Source organism: Blennius ocellaris (genome assembly GCF_963422515.1).
Source record: "Blennius ocellaris genome assembly, chromosome: 6".
NCBI lineage: Eukaryota > Metazoa > Chordata > Actinopteri > Blenniiformes > Blenniidae > Blennius > Blennius ocellaris.
This window is the reverse complement of record NC_137655.1, coordinates 8871042-8897709: the sequence shown is the minus strand read 5'-3', so window position 1 is coordinate 8897709 and position 26668 is coordinate 8871042. Positions and strand designations below refer to the sequence as shown.

Here is a 26668-nt window from a genome sequence, read left to right as displayed (position 1 = left end):
GTTGATGTGGAAATAAGTGAAGATTAGTTAAAATCCTCAACTATTGCATTTCTTCTTAAGATTTCTTCATCCATCCATCCATCCATCCATCTGGATCTTGGGGTTTGGAGCCAATCCAAGCAGAGTAGGTATGCAGAGTACACCCCGACCACCAGCAGAACAAGATGACTGGACTCTACTTCCATTCACAGCTGCACCCAAGCACCTTCACCACCATGTAATTTGCCCAGAATGAACGTGCATGTTGCTGGTTAAATATTCATGTACAGAGACATCACTGTTTTGTAGGTGAAGGACTGAAGTTGCCTCCAGTCGTGACAACATCTGGTGGAACATATATGACCCTCATTAACGCTTGCTGTCTTGCAGGACAGTGTCACTCTACAGCTATGTCACAATCTGAGATCAATACCTGAGGTTAGCCTACACCAGTGATGCTAGAAATCCACTCTTCTCCATATTCGCACCCTCTCTGTTTCAACACACCCGCATCTGATAAATATCTAACACCACCAAGAGCGCCTATGATAGCCTAATGAGGAGTCTCTCATTGCAGTCAGGTTTGTGGTTGAAGACTTTTGACCCTTCATCACGCGGCTCACCATAAACATCTTTATCACAGTCAATATTATGTCACTGGTGCCATGGAGGTCAGTAAGTGCAGAGACTGAAAACCAAACTGTCACCAGATTTGACTCGAGTATGAACACGTTGTCAATGGGCTGCCCATGTGAGTGACAGAAATGGAAGGTTGAGTGAACAACATGTAACACAACGATTGTGGACGTGTCAGGACGGTGTCATGCTGATAGAAGCTGCTTATTAAACTTCCGAGTGCATAGGGTTGAACATTTCAAGGAACCATCCAGATATTAATTATTTTAAATATTGAAGTCTTATATTTGGCATCTGTTTAACTGAAGACAAAGCTGCTCACAAATCTCTGATTAAGATTTTACCCTAACCCTTAACCTCCCACAGTTCTCATGTGGGTTTCTGTTGTTTTCCTCCACTGATACTGTAAACAGTTTACATTACACAGCACGAGGCTTAATTTACACTGCAGCAGTGCATTAACCTTTGCAAACCACAATCAACCATTTTAACATGACCGTGCTGAGCTAAGTGATATCCACGTGACGTAAAGCAATATAGTGAGATCAGTAAAAACAGGGTATTGTGGGAAAATGCTCCCACTCTGCTTTAATATTTAGGTCAGCATAAATACAGCTGCCTCTCTTTTAGCTCACTAATTAATTGATTCATGGAAGCCAATAAATGAATAATAGAAATTCATCTTCAACCAGCTTTGCAACCTTTCAGGAAATTACTTTCATCATCTTCAACCCCGGAAGAGATGACGAAATCATACATAATCATCTGTACTTGTGAGAATAGAATAATACGGCTGTATATGCATTTACACACCACTACTGACAACTCCAAAACATTTCACAACATTCATGAAGACCTGAGAGCCGAGAGAGAGTATGGAAGTGCTGTGCTGGCTTATATACTTATATGGCTTATCCTAAAGCATGCAGTTGTGAATGCGTGTCGCTGCTGGAGCCTCATACCGACCGTGACGGGGTTACAGTCTTACCATTGTGGAAAAACTTAAAGCACATCTGGTTGTTGAAGTGCTCGATAAGCCAATTATTTTGCAGGACGGGCTTGTGCTGCGTCAACACTTCATTTGTGTGCCAGAAGTGGGCAGATTTATTCATCTGCTCATCAGCTCATCTTCCTGAAGGGGGAAAAGGTGGACATGCAATATGCTGTACAAAACTGGAGAACAAAGCTCATCCAGCAGACAGGAGAACATTTGGATGGTGCTGACAGGTCATGTGAAAAGAACTACACCCCCCCCCCCCAAAAAAAAAAAAAAGAATTTCTACTGAGCATTGGCCGGGACAAGCCTAGGATTTGCTCCCTGCTATGAAAAGGTTTTCAGTTGATGACAACCAGAGATGCCAATTTAAGTCTTTGTGCCTCCAGCTTCTGTTTTTGCAGTTTACTGCATTTTTAGTTTAACTGTTGCTCCCTATATTTACACTGAAACCCAAATATCTGTACATACTGTGTACTGACTGTGACTTGTTACTTCTTTCAAAAACTTCATTGGGAAAATTCAGAGTGACAGTGAAAGGAACAGAGCAGCTGATGGTAAAAATAATTCATTATGAAGCTGCAGGAGGTGACAAGCTTAAAATCCCCATCCCCACCCCCCTTGTGCTTTTTGGTCATAATTTGCCCCATTTTACTAATGCGATTTTTTTTAAAGCCCTTTTCCGCCAAGAGATAAGAGTCCTTTCCAAAAGTCTGTTGTGCAAAGAAAAGAAAAATCCCATGAAATGTTTATTTTGCTGTAATTTGGTGAAAGCTTCAGGGAGCCACAACAGGAGGGTTAAAGAGCCACATGTGGCTCCAGAGCTGCAGGTTGCCGACCCAAAGTCTTTTTTAAAGAGAGTCTTTGTCTGCTAAAACGTGGATATTAGTGTTGGCCCTCACTTGAAACTTGCATAAAAATCTGGAGTTTAAAAGTGGCTTAGTTCCAGTTCGTGTGATCAAAGGGCTATCGTCACAATTGACCGTTCCAGCGGCCAATCAACATGCACCTAACATCCCTACCAGTCAAAATCTTGCATATACTCTCAACTTGCGGTATCAAAAATGAGCTCTATGTTCAATTTTCTTTCCCTAAGGAATTTCAAGAATTGATTTAATAACAATTTAATGGAGACTGGATATTTGAGAATACCAGGTGAAGACTCCTTTGAGTGATAACACTTCACAATAATAAATTCATCACCAATAACTACAGTTTTCCCAACAGGCGCCTTCACTGCACCAGAAACTACATCCACATGCACCTGTTTGTCTCCTTCATGTTGCGGGCCGTCAGCATCTTTGTGAAGGACAAAGTTGTCCACTCCAGCGCTGGATTACAGGACCTGGATTCTGCCCTGCTGGACAACCTGAAAACCATCAGCATAGCATCACTGGACAAGTCTCAGTATGTAAGTACCAGGTTTTCTCCTGTGATTATCTTCTGTAAGTTTTAATTTCAGATTGAAATTTAAGTAGAAATCATGAAATGTGGTTTCAAACAGTTCTCAAAGCCTCAAGGCTGTAAACTATGTTTGCCAGGTTGATGCTTCTTTCTGGAAAAGGAGGATCAAATGTTTGACAGCATGGATGAAGATAGAATATTTTAGTTGCACTCATACAGAACAGCTTGTTAAAAAAAAAAAACCCATTCACATACTCAATAATAATGACGGTTGCACATCATTGAAGATACTTGGAAAAACGTTACATCTTATGAACACAGATGATTTGAAAACTTGAAAAGTTGATTGATAATTTAGCTGAATATTGTAACTGATGTATGAACCTGTCAAACTACCAAACATAGATCCTTCTTTATATATGTTAACAAACAAAACAAGAACATAAGAATAATGCAAATTGTCTTTCGGGATAGTAATAACTGCAACATGAGAACAAATACTGTTTTCTTCTCTGGATGTGACAGTCGGACATAATTTGCTGTTCACGTTCTGACATGCTCATAAATTCACATTTAGCTGGTGGCTCAGCTGTATATGATGTCTTGTTTCCAAGGACAGTACTTTTTTTACAGAGGAAAAATAAAACAACTATTCAACATGAACCTCTTGAAGCTTCCATTTATCTCTTGATGAAACCAAAAAGAAGACGCTGACATCTTAACGTGTCACACTCCTAATGTGCCTGTTGTAATTGAATCCTTTCCCCACAGTCTCTCTCTCTCTTACAGGGTTTTGTTGTTCTCAGTCAAAGCCCTGTGAGGTTTTTTATTCTCAGTATGCTGGTTTTTCCACATTCTACAGTGTTTTTATAGGCTTTGCACTGAATAAATGTCTTAGTTTTTTCTTTACCGGTGTATAAATGTCTCTTGTCTATTTCAATGAATATTACGCTGATTATCAGTAGCACAAATAACTGCAATATTTGTAATTTCAGTGAAGCTGGTTGATTTATCTTGCAGCACTTGCAGACAGTGCACATATTATTTTTATTTAAAAAAATATATCTATTTTAAATGTAATCCAAATGCTGATGGTAGAACAGAAGGCAATCTTTAAAGGATATAAATGAGTACAAAACACAGCACTCTAATATTAATCAAAATGGCAACTAAAACTACCAAGGAAAATACTACAATACCCCTTTGAATAAATCATTTTTGCACAAAAACCATTGTGAGACATAAAAGGGCAAAACCAAGTCTTGAAATAGTAACTCCAGAATAATGGACAACAGCAAGATATAAGACACAAACAAACAAAGCAAAACACCAAATGCAATTCTCCCACACATATGATTGACATTCATTCAGGTTGTGTGATATTATTATATAATTCACCATGTATGATACTTAGCAATTCAACAAAGCTTTGGGAAACAGATGACATTCAAACCATCAATTTGAATATTTAATATGAGTTAATTCATGTCCTGCTCACTTTAAATGCACTTGATATTTTTGCACTACACAATTTGTTTTTTGCAACTGATGTATACTTTTATATTTCAAAAGTGATTCTTGCTTAAAATCATACTACAGCTGCTTCATCTCACATCAAATGCTTTCTGTGTGAGATGGATGTGAATCGCAGCAAGCCAACTCAGTGCCCACATTTTTTTCCTTGTTTGTTTTAGGCATGTTGTTCTAATGTGTGCATAACGTGACCCGACATTGTCTCTAAAATAACAACCTTTGCTGAACGTTGTTGTTGTTGTTTGAATTGCAGCCCATTCAGCATTCATGATTATTTCACAAATGCACAAATGGACCACGCATTGGGCACATATGCAGCGGCGCAATCATCACAGACACAGTCCAGTAAATAAAATACGAGATAATCCTTCTCCTCTTTGTATTTATAGACATCACATCCTTGATTCTCAAGAATCTACCCTGCCTTTTTTCTTTCCTTCAACTCTTTTTCTTTTGATGTACTTAGTGAAATTTCTGCTAAATAATCATTTTCTCTTTTGATGAAGTGTGGCTTGAGAACCTGATGCTCTGTCATTGTGCTCCAGATCACAGATGTCAAACTCATTGTAGTCCAGGCGCCACACACATTCCAGCCTTTATTTCATCTTTAATGGACCAGCAGAAAGAAAATCTAAGAACCTGTGATAATTCAAAAGAAAACACAGTTCCTTACAATTTTGGTGTAAATAAATGAGTATGTGCTAAAACATTTTTTTCCTCTTTATCCAGAAAAAAACCCAAACAATCCCTTGACCTCCAACAGCTCCTATCAATAGGGTGGATTAAATGCAGCATTATGATTATCCTTGATTAATAAAATGTATATTAAAAATAACAAGAGTCCACACATCTGTGTGACTCAAGAAGACATTTTATACAGAGTTGTAATATTTTTTAAACCTTTTTCAGTCATTAGATTATCCACCAGCTTTGTATCTGTTAGCAGCACATAATCCTGTCAGTACTTGTTTCTTCTGTATCACACAGTAAAATGTGGAGCTTGGATCAAATTTAGGGTGAAGGTATCATTTCAAATGAAAAGTACATCCTTCTTGCATTTTGAAAAGCTTTGATATGCATTTTGACAAATGATGAAGTCCGATTGTTATTACAAGTGAGCCTCAGCAATAAAACTGCCAAGTCCAAGAACAACAGGGACTGGGAGTTGTGACACGCTGGAGGCAGACATTGTTGTTATAGCTATCTACATGTAAATAACTATTTACTGTGGCCATGATGCACATGCACAGCAGCACGCAAACCACAAAGAGCATTTTTGTTTGTTTGAGTAAGGAGACAAGCTTGTGACCAGAATTTTGCTAGTTCTTATATTAAACAGATGTTGAGGTTTGAAGGAGTAGTTTGACAGTTATCCTGTTAGACATGCTGCTCTCACTTGTAATAATCCACAAGTGTTTCTTTGTATATATTGTATTGTGCAGTTGTTAGCGAGTGAAATGGATAACGGTGCTTAGATCTGAAACCAACGACAAGGGTTAGTTGGTGTTTGTTTTTTCAGCAAAACATGTGAGTTATGGTCTCTTCCATTTCTATTTTGTTATGTGCAGTGCAATCAAATAGTTTCCTGAGTCAATTTTCTCTGTCTCATCTTGAATTTAGGTGCAAAATAAATAGAATGAACAGCTTTAAGGCAACAGGTTTGGAGAAAGTTTCTTTGTCATTATTTTTCTTTTTATAGAATGCCTCCAATTCCATCCAAATGATTAAAGGAATGAGCTGAGAGATTAAAGTTAGAAAAATGCCCGTGGATGAATAATGAATTATTTATTAGCTTGTTATCTGTAAAGCCGCATGAGGAGAGGGATTGTTTATTCCTCAAATCCTCAAGAAGTTTGGTCTGCAAAAATAACTCAACATATACTTTAAAAAAATTCTGTAATTGCAAATGATTACACCTTTGTGATGCAGAGTGTCAGTCTGTGTGCTCCGAGTGCTCTTGTGTGATTCCCTTGTACATGAGGAAGTGCGACAGTGTACTCAAGTGAAGAGGAGCCTTAAAAAGAAATCCGGATTAACAAGCGTGTGTAATTAAATGTGTGATTTGGCAACCATCACTGGATGGAAAGCTGCTGATGAACAATCACTGCCACCCCATTACGACGAAAACAAAAACCTACATTTAAACAGCTGAGCACCAATAATCCCAAAATTAGATAGTAAATGTACTTTGCGTTTCTTACATAAACAGTATGTTCTCGGGGCGACTGTAACATTGTGAGGTCGCATAAAGACAGTATGATATTGAATCACCACGTGGGGTGTGGAGGATATTTGGAGCTTCTGTGTGATAATCAACACATTTCTGTAAAAATATACAGATCTGATTAAAATCTTACAGAAATCTTATGATATACATACACAAAAACATTCATGAAGTCCACTGAATGTATTTTTATCAGTCATATCGAAAATTAATATTACAATTGGAGCCATAAGGCAGGATTTATAATGAAGTCTGTAGTGATTAAAATGATAGCAAAGTTTACATGTAGTCACTGTCATATAATACATATAGTTTAACACATTCAATGATGCAGGGGAGGATATTTCTATATCTTGTTTACTTTGTGTTTTTTCTTTTAACTGTGTGCTGCTATGGTCTTTTGCCACCATTGAACTGCACTGCTACTGAGATTTCTATTTGCTTGAGTGATTTTTCTTTTTCGGAAACAGATCAATGGAGTTCTATCTAATATCATCTCTAATCGTTAGGGTGTGTGGGTCGGTTGGCATGATAGGCTTACACATTCTGTCCAAAACAGTGAACTGAACTTTTTAATGTTGAATATGAAAGTCTACATGTATTGAAGCAGAAAATATGACATATTTTTTCTGAATATATAGTCATTTTCATGCGTTTTTTTACTTGTAATCCTATATGTCACTGCAGATCTGATAGCACCAGTAGACCCCAAAATACATCCACTGATAAAAACTCACTCACCCAGCTGGGAGCTTCATTATCTTTAAAAGAGGTGAAAAAGGTACAGCATTGCTTTGAGCCGGCTGTTATCTGGAATCATGAGTCTATTTCACACAGTTTGTTCTCTAGCTTTCATTGACCTTTAATCCGTGGTGACACAAAACAGCCTGGTCTGTGTGTGCCACCTCTTTTGTGTTCCTGTGTTGGATATTTGCAGATCGTAACACCAGTGGGGGTGGAGACATAGTACTAGTGGAAACACACATGGTGTCAACACCTTTATTAGTCTTTTCCTGGAAATTTAACTTTACAATAACTCCTACTTGCCTAATCCTAAAATTATGCTAAAACATTTAAACATAAGTTGTAGTACTGACAATGTTGGTGAAACATGACCCATGTGATTATGCGCCTAATAAATTCTGTTGACGAAGGCTGTATGAAGCACAAACAATAAGACGGAGTATTTGAACTTCAGAGAGTCACAGATTAACATACTTTGGCCCTTCACTCTCAGATTTCAACAGAACATCGATAGGTGAAGCATGAGCAGTCAATGATACCGTCTCTAACCCAAAACCCAACTTTTACTTGATGTACTGTCATTTCATCTCTAAAACTGCATCTTAATCCCCATCCGAGTGTGACATTACACACACATCACAGCTCAACTTGGCTCACATCCCCATTTCATAAAGGTGATATCTGTTATAAATCCCACACTGGGATGTCAAAGCTCAGTTCTGTGTGAATTGCTTGGTGCTGAAATGGGAGACGGAAGCTTGTTATGTTGCAGTTCAGGAACATATGATCGAGTTTTCTCTGTTGTTTGGGTTTTTGTTTGCCCTTCTCACATCACTATCTGCTTCACATATCATTTAATACTTCAGTGTGTTTGTGATTATCAGAAAAAAAAAAGCTTTGATCGAAAGTGTGAAGCCACTGTTCATGTACACTAAATTGTAATATCTTACCGATTTTCATATTTAGTCTCTTTATGGTGTTTTTCTCCCTACAATTCATGCACAGATGCACATAATAGGTTGCTGTAAATTACACTAACATTATTTACTTTCTTATATGCGACAAAGATTATTTGTGTGAGGTATTGGAAGGATCACCTGCATGTACCGGCATGTTTGTGAGTCGCAAAGCAATCGAGCGTTGGAGGAAACAATAAAAATGTAAATGTTTTGTCATCAGATTGGCTGCAAAGTGACAGTGCTGCTCTTCATCTATTTCCTGGCCACCAACTACTACTGGATCCTAGTCGAGGGGCTCTACCTCCACTGTCTTATCTTCATGGCCTTTCGCTCTGATTCCAAATACCTCTGGGGCTTCACGCTCATCGGATGGGGTAGGCTTGAGAAACACCTTCTTTTCCAAATACTGATGCTTCAGCCTAAAAGGCAGTATTTAAAGCTTTTCAAAACAGGCTTGCAATGTGATGATTGTACAACAATAGAGTACATATATATACAAGTATATAATTTACCCGTCATCACTGGTATTGTGTGGTTATAATATATGTACAGGAGAAAAAGAGGGCTTCTTTTATATATTTTGCTATTTGTGAGTTGGCTATATCTTGTCTTCAAGAACATTCTAGTAAAGTTTAGTTAATTACATTTAGACTTTTAGATAAAAAGCTTTTGTCCGCGTGCAAAATGTTTTGTTCCACTCTTTGAAGTGTCATATTAGAAGCTTCATGAGGTGGAGAACAAGCTGCAGGTATTTGTGTGTGTGTGTGTGTGTGTGTGTGTGTGTGTGTGTGTGTGTGTGTGTGTGTGTGTGTGTGTGTGTGTGTGTGTGTGTGTGTGTGTGTGTGTGTGTGTGTGTGTGAATATTACTTCTGAACACTGAATTGTAATTACTTCTGTGAAAATATGCCATCATACATCATAAAACCTTCAAAAAGTCAAACAAAACAAAATTCAATATTCAAAACAACATTCTTTTTACAGACAAAAGTCCTGCAAGGAAATTAACAAAATGTATCTGAAAAAAACCAATGCTGACTCTTGTGTAAACAGAAAAATAATCCAGAGTTTTCAAAGATTTGATGTCTTGGCAGTTCAACCTATTGGCCCTTGGAACTCTCCGTTACCATGGAGTTTAAGCATATGTATAGGATGGACAGAAAAATCAGCCTGTTTGATGATAGACGTCGTGTTGATTGGTAATGCTGAAGCCATGCAGCAGCGTGTACAAAGGATGGACAGGGTAGTACTAATTCCAAGTAAAAGCGAGGATTTTCAATTGAAAAAAAGCCAGGGAAGAAATGGAATCATTTCAGCCATTCATCCTTCCAATAGTATAGCCGCTTCATTGTTAGTAAAGCCATTAAATGGAGCAACCGTCGATGATAAATGCATGATGTTATTATCCACAAGATGTGTGCTTCTCTAGCTCTCCAATTAAATCTATAGATTTTGGTTTACAAGTATTTGTCAAGTGGACAAAAGAGATTATATAGATGTTATCCAATAAAAAAAAAAAAAATTACATAACCCCTTAATTGTGCAGCCTGGACTCTAAGATGGATGGAGAGCATCAGAATCTTTATCTGATCATGTGAATAACATTTTCTGCACGTCACAATCTGATCAGCAGCAGAGCTCCAAGAAGCTCCCAGCTGTACTGTCTTCAAAGTAATTTGCAATGTATAGGGGAATACATCTTGTACAATCATCAGCTCTCATCAAGTTGCCATTGAGTAATCATTGTACTCGACTTAATTGAGATATTTCACATAGTGTTCTCGTGATTGAGATTGTATGCTTTCTTTTTTCTCTCCAGATATACTTTTTTCCAACACTCTGAGAAGTTTGGTAACGTCCTCCACCAACACAACAAATGCAATAGTATCACCATATAGTAAACACAAACAAAGGCCAACAGGGAGACAAAACAATTCTCAGCGGATCATTTTCCTATAAACAGGACTTAGGTTTCAGAAATCTTTGGTGTTAATATGGCAATGTTTTGAAAACGATGTCTGTTTACACGTAAACAGCAGAAACTCTGAAAACGATGTTTTAGCGAGTGCCCATCTTCATTTTTGTAATTTATTTTATTATGATTACTATTATCATACTGTATTAATATCCTTGAAAATGTCTTTATGGAATTGATCCATTTGTAGGCAGCCACACAACTCTGAAATGATGAGTACACAAACATTCGTATGGACAGACAACAAAGTTGGATTGTTTTTATGATGACTCAAAACTATAAAACTACCAAGTCCCTGGAGAACATGGGCTGCAAGTCATGATACTCTGCAAACATTGTTTTGGTCCATTAACTTGTTCTATAAAGTTGACTTTTCAGCAGCCCCAAGTGTCATCGCTGTAAACAGACCCCCAAAACCCAATAAATGTTTTCACTTGAAAACATTGTTATGTAAACAGGACCTTAACGGCCAGGAAACCCTCTTTTTGAATCACCCATAGTGTTATTCTGTTTATTATGGGGCGACCGTGGCTCAGGTGGTAGAGTGGTCGTCTTTCGGAGTGAGAGTTCGGAGGTTCGATCCCAGTCTACACTGGTCTATGAGTCGAAGTGTCCTTGGGCAAGACACTGAACCCTAAATTGCTCCCAGTGGTCGACTAGCACCTTGCATGGCAGCTCTGTCCCATTGGTGTGTGAATGTGAGCGTGAATGGGTGAATGACTGATATGTGAAGCGCTTTGGGACTGCACTCAGTGTGGTTAGAAGGCGCTATATAAATCTAGACCATTTACCATTAATCAACTATAGAATGCACACAATGGATTTAGCAATTTAGCAGTCTTTACACAGGCTCTTTCACGGTAACTATACTGTATTTAGAGGATGCATTTTCAGGCTACCACAGAGGAAAGTGACATTTCCTCAAAGAAGTTGTTCTCACCAAACCCCAATCACAGTCTCATCATTTTATTTATGCAGCTGTATTTTCAGAAGGCAAAATATGTCATTTCAATGCATGAGAATTATTTTAAAAAGCCATGTTGGATTCCTGGCTTTGATATTCTTACAGCATGTGTAAACTTTTAAAGTTATTCCTATTCAATGAAAAAACAACAACTTCATGTTCATGTTTGATTATGATTTGTAAACAGTGTTTTTCTTTTTGTTGTTGTCAATGTTACAGAATCAACATAAAGGATTAATTGCTTTTCTCCACTTCTGCATCCCAAATCGTTTGAATCTTTGCTGATGCAATTCCAAATAGAGTATAAAAGCTGATTTCAAAAATTGCCCGTGTTCCAAACTGGGGCTTTTTTAACTACACAGTTGATTGTTGTGTGCTGTGAAGTAAGCAATCATAAAAGTCAGTTCAATTCAAGAAATAGACAGTGCAGTTACTCCTGGGATGTTCTTTGAAAAGCCCCTACAACATTATCCTAAAGGGAGACAAAATGTGCACAGGTAATTTGTGGCAATGTGTTGCAGACACGGGAAAGAAGCAAACCAACAACTAAATGAAGGTGGTTAAGTTCTTAGGGAAATTATGTTTCATGGCCGTTAAATTCTCCTTAAGTGTAGCTTCTCCTCAAATCGTTGTGAAACAACACTATAAGAGTTTGTGAACTTTCCAGGAAAAAGAGAAAGTTTCTGTGCACAGTAAAGAGACAGTGTTGTGCAGTTTCTATACAACCATATCATCTTTACAGAAAAACAAATGAGCGGAGAGAAAGAATGTGCTTTCAAGGAGAATTAAAACATTGGATTATCTGCTTCTCTCGTGGAGGATAAAGCTGGTGTCTTGTGATGCATCAATGTCTTGCTCGTGTGAAACATGTAATATGATTGTGTTCATGTTCTTTTGTGCTGAAGAAGCAAGTCTTTCATGCTGAAATTATACAGACACCGTTTCTGTGTCAGTGATTTAGTTTTCTTATAGTATTGTCTCTTATGGCCAATTTAAACATCGTTAAACAAAGTTAAATAACTACGACAGTGACCTATGTTATGGTCTTACACTCATCATTTGCAGCATTTTATGCCAACTGTCATCTACTATTTATTAAAATTAAACTCATCCTAATACTGAAAAAATACTTTTTTTCTGTATTTACTTGATTCCTGTTAATAAAACTTTGATGAGAATGACTTTATATTGTTAATAGAGGCTACAGAGTTTCACATTTAAACATTTTCGGGTGGTGGTGTGCCTCCAGATTTTTCCAAACAAAAAAGTGTGCCTTGGCTCAAAAAGGTTGAAAAACACTGTTCTAGATCGTTGGGGACACTGTTTCTATAACTTTTTCTACAAATGTACTCATGAGTAATGCAGCCATATGATGAAATCATTTCTTGGACACAAAACATAATCTGAATTTCCCAATTTATCCACAACATGACTGTGATCTCTCTCTCTCTCTCTCTCTCTCTCTCTCTCTCTCCTCCCCCCCCCCCCCTCCCTCCCTCCCTCCCTCCTCTCAGGAGTCCCTGCTGTTTTTGTGGCAGTGTGGGCGATTGTCAGGGCAACGCTAGCTGATGCAAGGTAAGAGAGGAAGTCAATGTTTATTTTCAAGCACTTTATCATTTGACAAGAATTTAACCCCCCCCCCCCCAAAAAAAAAAAAAAGGTTTGAAAACAAGATAAGCTTCAAAATGGACAGGAACACAAAGACAATTAGAGATGGTATAATTAGAGCTCATTAGTGTTGACATTTCAGTCATCAATGAGATCCAATCAAACATGCAAATATGCCAATCCGCCACAAATGTTAGAAAGCTTTTATAGATTAATAGGTTGTAAACAGGAGTGAGACGACGGCTTTGTGGCCACCATAACCAGAGAGACTTGTTGGGCGAAAAAAGGGCATCTGATGAAGGGGAAACATTCTACTACTGGTTCCACATGATGAAGGAAACATACTGCTCCAGGACTGTGTTGAAACTGATGGTTTTATAAATCAGCAGGCAATCGAGAAACTTAAATTGAAAAGAGACAGGCTCCTTCAGGAACAATACAAATTTTAGAGCTACAAACACAGCAGGGGGCTTTCCAAATGAATGCGTGTGCAACACCTAAACAATCATTGGAAACGGGTGAAAAGATCTGGGTTGAGAAATGTGAAATTTAGAATGAATATTGAATGTAGACAAGCTGAAACTTTGGACAGATATTAACAATGCAAACATCCACCCTCTGAACCTCTCTTTTGCTCACACAGACACTCATGCTGATAATGAAGACTTACAGAAGCCAAGTATCAGTCAGCCCTGTATCATCTCTATAATAAGCTGAATAAAAGATTAATCTAGTCTCCACAGCCTCCAATCAGTTCTTCTGTTTTTCATGGATGGCTGACTGTCTGTCACAAATGTTTGGACTCACCACAATGACACTATCAGAACTCCTATTTTACTTACCCAGGACCTAACCCAGTATTCATGACCATAGAAGATGTACTGTTTGGCAAGAACGTTACTTCAATCAGTGATCAAGATGTTTCAAATCGATCTGAATAAAATCCAAAATGTACATTATTATCCTGTATGGAAGTTTTATATTTGCCTTCTGGCATTAGATAAAGTAGATCATCTTTTTCGTTTTTGTCTTTTTTGCACCATTCTGTATTATGGCTGTATGATTGATACAGATTTCATTTGTAGCTCCTGCTTCTTCAATCCTTTTGACTTTTAAACCTTACTGTTGTATGATAGAGCTTTTTTTCTCTTGTTTTTTCTCTTCTTTATTTTCACTCTGATGTTATCACATATATGGTGCCAATTCAATGTTCAGTGTGCTTTCTAAATAACAGCACCTACCCTTTTCCAGGCTCATGTTTTGATCTTTCCTCTGATTTAACCATCTGATCTCTTTTGTATTTATGTCAATTGCAGGTGTTGGGAGTTAAATGCAGGCAACATTAAGTGGATCTACCAGGTTCCAATTTTGACAGCAATAGGGGTAAGATTGTAATCATGAAACTCGGTGTGCTCATTCAGAATTGCATGATTACGTACTTCTGATTCACTGAATGGGAGTGACCCCATGGACATGACCAGTCATCCCTTGTAGAGGAAGGATATCCAAAGATCAGACTTCTTCCTTTAACAAAACTTGAAAGCAGGACTTTTATGGGTCACTTTGTTTAGTGATAGATGAATTGTATGTGTATACTGTGTGAAAAATACACAGAGCTGTCCTTGCCTGCTATATTATGTCTTGGTTAAAGGAGTAGACATGCATTATTTGAATATTCAACAATGCAACTCAAACAAACGTCAACTGATTTAAAAAAAATTCAATACGCATGAGCGAAACCCAACTGTAAATATTCAGAGAGCCGGTCGAATAGACAAGTAGAGCCTTGAAGTTAATAACTGATTGAACCTCTCTTGGCACATCAACAAGCATTAATTAGTTGCCAAGTCACAAAAGCAGACAAACTTTGAGATCACTCTTCCTCACAGAGCGGCTTCAGCTTGATTGTGATATTAAGGAGTGCAGTGTTAAATAATAATCATACTTTTTATTTGAAGATGCCTTTCTTGCCACTCAAGAACACTGTACAAACACGTCTTTACATATATACACATATATAAAGTTAAAGACTGTGTATCTTTACTGGTGGCTCAGTTAAAAAAATGTGTTTATGGACAAAGTTTAGGGTATATCAGCTGAAAAAGCCTGACAATGACATACAACTTTGGTTGAAAGCTCACTTGTACATGGCAGTGTCAGGACTGTACATGGGGTATGCTATACTAAAGGAGTTACTGTGAAAACCAATGTCGCATACTCTCAGCCACAATTTGTCCGTCATCAGAAATTGTGCAAAAAACATCGAATACACCACAAAACTAGAAGGGTGGAAGTGTTGAGTGTTGCACTGAACTAAACAGAAAACCACAGTCATTTTATATAAACACTTCAAAGCAAGTGCTGTAGTTTGACCGATGCCATAGATCAGAAGTGTTGCTGCACTCCGTCATGAACAGTGTCACTGTATATTGACCTCTACTTCGAGAAAATAGACATGGCTTTCCAAGAAGATACAGGGTAAAAATATGTTGGGAGTGTGCACAGTTCTGTAATGTAAGCAAATGTAAGCAAAATTATCTCTCAGATAGAAAACATCCTCAGAGGCAGTTGAATACACATTTTAATGATCATGACAGATATAAAGCAATAGAAAAGGCAAAATGTGTCAAGAAAGATGATTGAAGAGAGAAGTAGTTCCACTTTCTGTTATTTGAAAACGCAAATATGCATGTGTGACATTTAAACCTGAAATTCCATCATAAGGTTTGCAGGGATAATTACATAAATTCCTACTTATTTATCTATGTTCTCCTCAAACTTACTCAATGAGATTGTGTTATGTTGAAATATGCAACAAAATGGTTGTTTGGCTGCTTCTGTGTATATGAAATTCTAATAACATACCTCTATAATAAACACACCTCTTCTTCTCTGTGCACTTTCAGTGCTGCAAAAAACATAAATGAAGGAAACTGGAAAGACTTTTACATCTCGTTGTGTCAGCTATTTTTTTTATCAGACCTGCAAATTAATTACCACAAATGTCACGTTTGTGGATTGAGGTCCTCTGATTGGATCAGTCTGCGCCTGCCTGCTGCTTGAGCTAATCTAGCGGGATAGAGTGTGGTGAATAAAAAACCTCCTGCAGTTACTAATCAGAGAGGACACTGCTTTGTCGGGAATAATGTACTGGGGCTCAAACAGAGCATTGCTTTAAGACCGAGAAAGTGTGACAAGCTACACAGATGTGATGGACTGTGGGTTAAGTTCAACAAGTCCTTAACTTTAAGATACTTTAAGATAAGGGGAAAAGAACTCTTGTGTAATGCAAATTGGTGATTAACTAGCTTGTGACAGCATGGACAGATTAACAATAGCGGTTATCGTAGGAAATATCTTTTTTTGTAAGCCAATTGAATGATTTAATGTTCTCACTCAGCTGCAACTCTACCTGAAGTGAGAACTGGCAGATCTTTTATTACTTGGGCTAATTTTCCAGGTGTCTTTATGTCCTTGAGCAATTATTTTCTTGACATCTTCAATCTTTTTTCCCCATTTCATTTAATACAATCAGTTTCTACTGCTGCATTCTAAAAACTTGCTTTTTTCTCTGCAATGCATCTCGATATATCTACAGGCAAAATACAGTCACGAATCAGCCTCAAGCTTGTGTTGTTTCCGGGACGTTGGAGGAAACTGGAGCACCCAGAGAAAAATGTAAACAAAGACAGCATGCAGACTGTGCACAGACAGGCCTAGACCCAAACTTGAACCGGTATGTTCTTGATGCAAGGGGACCCCATGAATCAGGTGTCAAACATAAGGTCTCTGGGCCAAATCTGGCCCACAAGAGGCTCCAATTGGGTCACAAAACAAATGGTGAAACATTCAAAGATTGATCAAGCATGAATTTTTTTTTAAACACATTTCTTAAAGCTGAGCTGTCCGCATCAACGATCGCTATCTCATTTCTAGCAAACTCGCCTCAAAGCCATGCTGTCAGGGTGAGACTGTAAAAACATGTATAACGAAAAATCTATAGGAGATATTTTCTTGACATTTCACTGTATTTCACACTAGAAGGTTTCATTAAAATTGGATTTATGTGGAGGGAGCAGTATATGTTTGGTTTTGTGAAAATATAGACATTTTCCTCAGGTAGCCTATACTTTGCACCACATTAAAGACATCTGTAAAGTCCGTATTTGGACTTTCACCTAAAATTAGTTTCTCTGTCTTCAATGATAATGTTCGTGACAAAGTCTTGCTACTTGATATATTGCTATCGATACACATTTACATATATACACAATCATTTATTTACAGACGGATACATTTCCAATGACATTGTGTCTTTTTTAATGATTAAGTTGATGAATCCAACTTACTTTTATGAGCAGTGTTTGTGTGTGTAAGCATGCAACGTGTGTGTTCTCACATGACACATGCCAAGAAAATTTGAAAGCCTCTAAAGGCATGATGCATCCTTGAAGCTAAAAACCTTTTCCAGCCTGTGCATTCTTACATTTTCTCAAATAAAAAGAGCAACAACTTCTACTTTAACGTGACTAATCTTTCAAACAACAATATATAAACTAATTCTATTGTGAGTATTCCAACAACAATGTGATCATTACATACATTTTACAGATTCATTGGACATTTTTGAATACACAATTGATACAAAATGAAACGTCGCTATTTTAAAAAGAATTTCTTAACATATAAAGTCAGCAGGCAATTAAAACTGGATTAAAGTAGATGTAAATGACACGACAAGCACCTGTCACATGGTGTTGCAATTAGGGATATTGGCAGAGACATCTCATTTCTGTGTGTCAGATTTTATGCATAAATGCAAAGCCGTTCAGCTCGAGAGATGACACTGATAGTTATCGTGGTCCCCGATTAATACGTCTGGGAAAAGCGATAACCGTGCAGCTGTTTTTGGTTTATATTTGAACCGATGCTTTTCTGCTTTTATCACATAAAGATACATCATCTAGGGGTTTTCAGGCTTTTATCACATAAAGATACATTATCCGTGGGTTTGTCAGGCTTTTATCACATATCCATTATCCAGAGGCTGAGAAAACACTCTTGCATTATGATGTATTTTCACTGGCTGGTGTCAGTGGATCAGCTCTCCACATCCCTAAATGGGATAAAGCAAGAATACAAGATGGATAGATGGATCTCAGCACTGTCAAGTTCTCAGCCCTTCTGTGTGTTTGCATGTTCTCTCTGTGCATGGGTATATTCTTTCAGGACACTTTTACGTAGTTCATCCAACAGTTAATGTGGTGTGGATGCTTCATCCCATACTCTGTACAAAAAACCTACTCAGCCCTGGATTTACAGAAGGTTACAAAATCTAGTCTGACTCTCCAGTTGTGATTTTATTTCAGATATGCCATCCACACACAATGACACCTATCTAGAATAGCGCAGCAACTATGAAAAACCATTACCAACAATAAACAAATGCTATTCTTTTCAGTCTGTGAAAGAAAGATTGCTCACATTCAACGAACATGAATCTTTGATGTTCTCTTTTGATGTTCTCTCTTTTGTTTCAGCTCAACTTTGTTTTGTTTGTGAATATTGTGCGGGTGCTGGCCACGAAGATTCGGGAAACAAATGCAGGGAGATACGACACGAGGAAGCAGTACAGGTGTGTACTGAACGCTCCTTGTGTCTTTTCTTATAGGTTTGAAGTTAGGTTTAAACTGTGGGTGAAAGAATTGTGTAACGCCGTCATGCATCACTGATTTTGAAATTCAATAACAAAAAAACATGTTGCAAGTGATCCGTCACTGCCGCTCATGTTAAAATAACCAGGTTGCTACAGCAAAGGAACATGTTAGTGTGACAATGTGTCTTATTTATGCGTTTTCCACAGTCACTATTCACAATAGGGCTCTCTTCATATGAGCAGTGATAAAAGAAAAGTATTTTGTTACTTTGGCTACAATCTTGATCAAGAGAAATACAACATTCAATTTCAAAAGCACATTTAAGAAATATGAAAGTACGGTACATTTAAAAAACTTCATCTGACAAAACAGTTCCTAGTAATTCATTGAAATGAAGGTCGCCATCTTTCTTAAATTCAGATTGAAAATGTAAATAAGAAACCCACAAAGGATCAGTAATCATTTCATGTTTAACTCAACTCGGAGATACAATCTAAACATTTTGCAAAAAAAAGACTATGATGATCACTCATTCTCTGACAAGAAACATTAATAGAAAACATTTAGCAGAGGTACTTCACTCATCCAAACCCTTGAACCTCAACCTACAGCCGTTCACACAATAACAACAATGGTGGCCTGACATGACTTCCAGTGAATATTCTCCTGGGAGTTGGTAGTTTTATATTCAACTTTGTCGTCTGTCCATACGAATGTCCTTGTACTCGCCATTGTTAATGTTTATAGCGTATTGTTCTGTGGGTGTGATTTCATTACAAAATGACACAACAGTGTCAACACATGGCCTGGCATGTTAACTTTAAAAAAGCAAAAGTCCTACTCAAAATATGTTTTGATTTCAGAATTCTTTCATTTACTTTTGCTGTCTGTTCCCACAATGTGTGTTTTATCAGAGTACATACCCAGAAGGCAGATTAAACAGGACACATATTTATAAATCACTTGAAATGCATTGCCTTAATCCTCACAAGTGCCGAACCTCTTAAAAAGAAAATGGTTCCAACATTCTGGCTCCCATGAGGTAGGCATGTCCCCTGAAGTGAATCTGATATCAGGTTCTGGTCTGGATACAAAAAAAGGACACGCAGGACCATGTGTGAGCGTAAAAATCTGCACATCATAAGTATGTTTGATAAAATCATTATATTTGCAGAGTATTTCCGAGGAGGTGAACAGGTCTGAATGCTGATTGGACAGTTTTGTATATGAGAGCAAATGGATGGGAATAAAATAAAATAAACATGATCCCCTATGACAAGCCAAAGGTCAAAGATTAATGCAAAATGTAGCATTGTTCATATTATAAAAGGTAAATGTATTAGTAGTCAAGGCACCTAAGAGGGGCCAGAAATTGTCATTCAAAGAAAATGTAAATGAACAAAAAGCAGTTTTTGTTTTCACATTAACAGAATGCCAAACGATTTGTTTGATTGATGCTTATTAGGCTTTTTCCAGTCAATTAGCTCATCAATTGTACTCCAAATATGCATCCCAAAGAGCTTCTTGCATTATTAAAAGGTCCAGGTCTGTTTATGTACTGGCTGGGCCGAAATTATATTTTGAATAGGACAAAAACACATTCAACATAAACAAAAAATGAAAATCACTGCCTTCTGGCCATGTCAAAGTAAATTTCTGTCACAGAAGAAGGGAGAAGAAACTGTATCAGCATTTCTGGGCAAAGTTGTTTTTTTTGTTGTTTTTTTAAGGAGTTTTATGTTTTGGAGCATTCTGTGTCATCTTGACCTGATTTGGATTTATAATAAAAAAGAACCTTTTCCAGTGTCAGTGCCAGGAAATGTTCTTATTTGCAACTCCCTCTTTTTCATTCCCTCTTTCTCCTCAATAATACACACCAGACAGCACAGTTTTAATACAGGATGAGGGATCAGATGAGATGAGGCAGTCGGCACCGTTTGTGTTAATTTTTAACATGAGACATATGTAGAATAGACATAATTTATTCATCATTGAGGGAAACTTCTTTCTTCTTTTTTTTATTTAATACATTTTTTTTTACCATGAGCATACATATTGAAGTCAAAATCAGTTATCTCTTTTACACCATTCAAAGTAGATATGCAACACGTCCTCATGTGGATGGCAATATGTACTTGTTCGATTCCTGCTAGAAAATACCACCAATTATTTTTTTGCCAGTCACGGTGTCCTAAGGTTAAGTATTCCACTCCCACACCAATATGAGAGAAAGCCAACAGCATTGCACACGGAGCTCTGCAATCAGCTAAAGTACTAAATAATACCCCTGCAGAACTAAAGTGACTTTATCAATTGAAATAAAACATTTGTCAGATTTTGTTAGAGGCATACTCGCTTGTCTCTGTTAGTCAGATTTATTTATCAGAGATTTGAGGAGACAACTGCATAGTTTTTGCCAAGAATTTCTATGCAGGTTTTCCTGGGGGTTTTTTTGCAGCCACTGACTAAGAGCTGAAGGCAGAAAGGAAACCTCCAAACTGAAGTTCCCTCAGGAGACCAATATAGAAATCTGTCCCTGTGAGGTATCCAAGACAACATGTCAAACCCAAGCTGTTGAAAACTCTTATTTTGGCAAATGAAGAAACCATTACAAGGAAATAGATCTGAAACTGCTTTGGTTTTATTGCCTCCTTCTTTCAGTTTGAAACTAAAAAGTTTGTCTTTGCACATTGTGTGTTGTATAAGGCAGTACAATCAACAATTTGTGTTGACAAAGGAGTGGTGTCTTAACTTTTTTCTTTTTAAATCCCTTCACAGGAAACTAGCGAAGTCCACACTTGTGCTGGTGCTGGTGTTTGGTATCCATTATATCGTCTTCGTCGGCTTGCCTCATACGTTTGAGGGTCACAGCTGGGAGATCCGCATGTACTGTGAGCTGTTCTTCAACTCCTTTCAGGTATTCCTGTGTTTCTGTCTCCATGACACAACATGTACAAAAACCCTTTGCATAAACCTCTGCATCGACTCTTGACTAATCCTGGCAGACGCTGAAATAATGCAGTAATGTTATCTTCCTGGCTCTGTTGAGTCTCATTCTGTCCATCTCAATACTGCAGGCATCTGTTCCATCTGTCCTCTAATTTAACTGATGCTGTGCTGCTGATTAATAATTGTGGTTTGACCGGCTGTCAAACCACAGCAACACACAGCTTAGGCTCTGGTTTAATACTGTGCTTAAAGCAACTGGTCCATCAACACACGCACTCCGAGCCTGATGAATGATTCTGCTGTTACTGGTGTAAATTAGCAGGCGTTTTCAATACCGATTAATTTCTAAACAATCTGCACAGCCTCTTAATATTTGTAACTTTTAATTGAACATACTAACTTAATGTCTACCAGGAACACACTGTCCTCATGGGCTCTTTCAGCATATTGTATGTTTAGCAGAATGGCAAACTTCAGTTGGCTATTTTCTATAATATATTAAGACAGACGCACACTGCCATCAGCCTCCAGGGATTTGCTCCCTCATCAGTTTTCTATGTAACAATTTCAGGGTGACCGTCTTGTTTCCTTTCAGGTGTGGATGTTTGCTCTGGCCCCGGAGGTCTGTGTGTGCTCAGGCCACTTAGGCTTCTATTTCCACTCAGAAACTGTTTAGATGGACTGAGTAATGAGTGAAGCGGCATCAGCCGGGTCAATTAGTCCGTCTTCCTGTCACTGCTCACGGTGCCACTCCCACCGTCTCTGCTACACGAAACCCACAATTTTTAACAGGAAGTCGTAACAAAACTCTACCTTCTACAATAATGCTGCTCTAAATGCAACTTGTGGTTAGTTAATTAGTCTTTATTTCATTCATTAATAAAACAACCTAGACGAAAACCTCAAGACAATTCAAAACAGAACAAAAGTTTCAGAAGTATTTGTGTTGGATTTTTGCAGTGCAAGAACTTACTGACAGCCTTTAAATGTCTTAGAAATGTATTACTGTGGTAGGAATTTGCCATGGCGACCCATTTTTAGTCCATTCCGATTCTCCTACTGATGACATTTTTCACAGGAAACCAAACAGAAAAGAATAAACCCAGAAAATGCACTTAATAATATTCTCAATACTAAATAACAAAAATCCAGCTCTTCAGTGTTGGTCAAGTTACTTGGAAATAGTAATTAGTTACTGATTGAATGTTTGTGACCGAGACGCCATCTTGGTGCGGTTTGAACTCCAGGAGCAGATAGACCTCAACACACACACGCACGCATGCACGCACACACGCACACACACAGTCCATGAGGGCGTATTGATTCTGAATGGTTCAATATTTTACCAAGAACTGTTGCTTACCTTGCCAATATTTGTAATCGATATATCTAGAATGCAGTCAATCTGTGAGTTGAACAAGGTTGTGTGCACTAGTACACAGACATACCACCATATATATGATGGATTGGTACATTCCAGGATATGTATGGCAGCGTATATCCCCGGTGGAGTTGAGCAGTATAGTATATATGTATGTACATTATGAATCCATAGAATTGATGCTAACAGAGATTGAAAGAAATATTGGGCTGCAACTGAAAAAACATCTTAATGGTGTTGCCAAGAAGTCGATTCTGTTCTGTCAGCAATTTCCCTGTAAACATGGATTGTTTTAAACAGCTTTCAAATCAAACTGAAGTTCCTCTTACTGTTGCAATCCATATTTTATACTGAGTGAACCAGATCAAAGAAGACCCGTGGAAGTGATATCAATATACCTTTGAGACAGCCTTGCTTGTGTATTTTTGAAAACAAAGATTTTCCTCTCCAAGTCTATGGATTTTGTCATACTCCCACTCATTTCATGGTCTCCTTATTTGTCTTTGGTGAGTATCAAAATAAAACAGGAAGGGACAAATGGGTAAAAGATGCATCATTTCCAGTCTCGTCTTGGTCGTGCACTTGCTCTTCCTGTCGCTCCTCCCACTGTGCATCTGACTAGGTTGAAGTGTCTCACCTATGGCTTCACCTTCCCCCGATTAAATCAATCCCAGCTCATGTCTCGACTTTTAAGTTAATGCTCTTGTATGTGCTTCATTTGTCGATTTTTGCCATGATTCTGAATCCAGCAAAGTGACAGACATTTGTTCTCGTGAGTATTCATATCAAAGATGTTTACGATGCACAAAAGATATGTAGGATCTTTCAAAACAAGATTGCTCTCTTCCTGTGGATTTTTCTGATCTTATTTTTTCTTTTCCAGGGATTCTTCGTGTCGATTATCTATTGCTACTGTAATGGAGAGGTGAGTCAACAGGATTATTTTTCTCTTTGTCTGAGGGAAGCTCAGTTAAAAAGTTAAACCCTAAAAACTTCACCAAAAGTTGTTGTTTGGCTTCAAAAGGACGACATAGCAAAAACGATTAATCACACACTTCAGCTGAAGCCCTTTTTTTAATCTTTTTGATCTATATGCTTTTGTCAGGATTTATTTTTGTGTTATACTCCTCCTCTATCACCCCCTGCCCCCGCCCCCCCCCCCCCCCCCAGCAGTTTCATCATCACAAAAATGTCTCAGGTCTTTCTTTGTTTTCAGATATTCCTTTCATCATGTTCTTTTTTCCATCGGAGGACTCCCTCTCATCATCCAGAACTGTCTGCAGTCTAAAGTACTTACTAATTCAAGGCTCCAAACACTTAGTTGTTGAAATTAACACTGCACATTACACGTACAATTTAAAATGGTCTAATCTGCTGATTTAAACTGCTCCTAATCTACTCATCCTGCCACCAAGTTACATTACATGGACTACTTGTGATTCACTGGTTCATCAGCTTCCAGCAGGAAAAGCATTGCTAACCAGTGTGTTTCCAATCACTTGTTACATCAGAAACAATGTTTCCAAGGACTAAATAGCATTTCCAAAAGATCTAACAAATATTAAATTAAATATTTCTAAAAAAAAGTTTTGTCTTCAGAGGAAAAGATGGGAAATGGTTAACCACTTGCTGAAGCTCTTTGAAGGAACATTTAAGCAACAGGTTGAAAAACATGTTGCTTATCATGAACAATTTGCCATTTTCACCTATGTTCTGGAAAAATGTATAAAAGAAATAAACAAGACCGACACTGACCTGTCTGTATGCATGTGGAAATCAAAGCAAGGACGAACTTCTCCATGAGAGCTCATTGTTGCCTCCTGAAATATATAGTTGTTTAGGAGAAAACTCCTATGGTTAGCCTTCCGATTTAAAAAAATCATCTCCCTTGAGTACACATGAGAGTGAAGTAGATGACATTAATTATAGTGGAGAAACTAACTCAGAACAAAAGGAAACTGGTGCAGTCTTCCTTTCATCTTTTCGTCTGATTATACAGTATTGCAGCATGATTTGATCATTATCTCCGCTTGCTCGATGCCTCCTGAGGTGCTGACAGTAAATATATGGAGTGATGACATTAAATACAAACTACAGGTATAATATTCACCATCATCCATCAAAACTGATTTAAAAAAACTATTTTGAGAACACATTCTACCAGTTTTTTTTTTTTTTTTTTTGCCGTTCATCTCCATCTTGTTATTTAACACATCAATAAGCACCATTGAACAAAACTGGAACTTAATTTTTATGGATACTTATTTAGTTTCACCTGAGTAATCCCTCTCAGTCTACACACGTCGCTGAGCGGTTAACAGACTGGAGCTAAAATGACCTAAATGCAGTAGAAATCCGTCACTCACATTTAATTAGAGGATGTGCAGAAAAGGTCATCAGCATATCAAATAACATTTTGAATTCATTGTCTTGTTTATGTATATAGAGTTAAAAGGAATGTATAGAAAAAAGGAACTTTCTAGCACGTCACACTCAACAGAGCCTCGTTTGTGTTTGTTGGGATACTCTGCTGAAATCACCTTCATCTCCCACAACCGTATCTTGAATAAAGCATATAAGATACCACTGGTTTAATAGTTCAACTGTGTGAGGCACTCCGATTCCTAATTTCAAGCATAAATGTACAATTTGTTGAATTTCACCAACATTCCAGCACAGGGTTGTAGCTGAACTTATGTATCGTTCGTTTGCAGCAATGTTGAAATGAAAACTTGTTTCCGTCCATGCTTACAGGTACAGACGGAGATCAAGAAGACATGGACGCGCTGGAACTTGGCCTTCGAGTGGGAAGGTCCCGTGGTGTGTGGCCGATACCGGTACGGCTCTGTGGTGGTTGGCCTGAACAATAACAGCACGAGCAGTCAGTCTCATCTGGCTGGTGGTGGGCCTTCCACCCGCTCCACCACACTCGCTTCCAGCCGTGCTTCTCGAAGCACCGGTCCCGTAATCAGCATGCACGCCACCCTCCCAGGTTATGTAATCAGCAACTCTGATCCCTCCATACCCGAGGAACCTGAAGACAGTGGCCCCAAAAGAGTGGATGATATATCACTGAAGGAAAATCTACCTGCTGCAAATACAAGTCTAGGAGCAGATGATGATGAGGAAACATTGTAGTGAGCACACAGATTAAAACTTAAGACTGAAGATAAGAAATGATAGCTACGTGGTCATTTCTTTCACTTATCAAGTGTCAAACAATTGAAGTGGCAATCAACAGGAAACCAAAATGGAAGAACAACTCAAAAGTCATCTACAGTAAAGGAACAGGCTCTTAATCTAGGGCTTAATCAAGAGGTCTCCAACATGCATGCGAGTACAGCAAAGAGAGAGTATTACCTTTTGAAAGTGTGATTTAGTGCCGTCAACTTTGCAACCTGCATTTTGTGCACGTATACAGATTTTATGCATGGGGAATGCTGCAAAATGTGCCGTCAAAAATGGCATCGCCGAGAAGATATGGTTCTGCAGCCACAACCAAATAGCAGTCTTTTGCAGTGGAACAACTTGCCTATCTCATATTTTGCAGAGGGTGAAATGCCACGAACTCAGACTTTTGATTTTTCTTTTCATTTACATTGTGAATTTCTCTGGCATTGTCATAGTGGAATGGTTCGATACTGCTGTGACATTGTGATGTCTG

The 26668-nt window shown here is 38.0% G+C and overlaps 1 protein-coding gene across 1 annotated transcript in view; it reads left to right on the top strand.

Annotated features, from left to right (window-relative positions):
• pth2ra (parathyroid hormone 2 receptor a) overlaps positions 1–26142 on the top strand; it is a gene marked incomplete at its 3' end in the record, with an annotated part of 39968 nt that extends 13826 nt beyond the window's left edge. The window contains exons 6-13 of the mRNA XM_080498766.1: positions 2837–3020; positions 8694–8847; positions 12924–12984; positions 14334–14400; positions 18558–18652; positions 21453–21591; positions 23888–23929; positions 25759–26142. Coding sequence (XP_080354892.1) covers positions 2837–3020; positions 8694–8847; positions 12924–12984; positions 14334–14400; positions 18558–18652; positions 21453–21591; positions 23888–23929; positions 25759–26142 — 1126 coding nt within the window. The remainder of the gene's footprint in view (positions 1–2836; positions 3021–8693; positions 8848–12923; positions 12985–14333; positions 14401–18557; positions 18653–21452; positions 21592–23887; positions 23930–25758) is intronic.
• Positions 26143–26668: the final 526 nt, after the last annotated feature.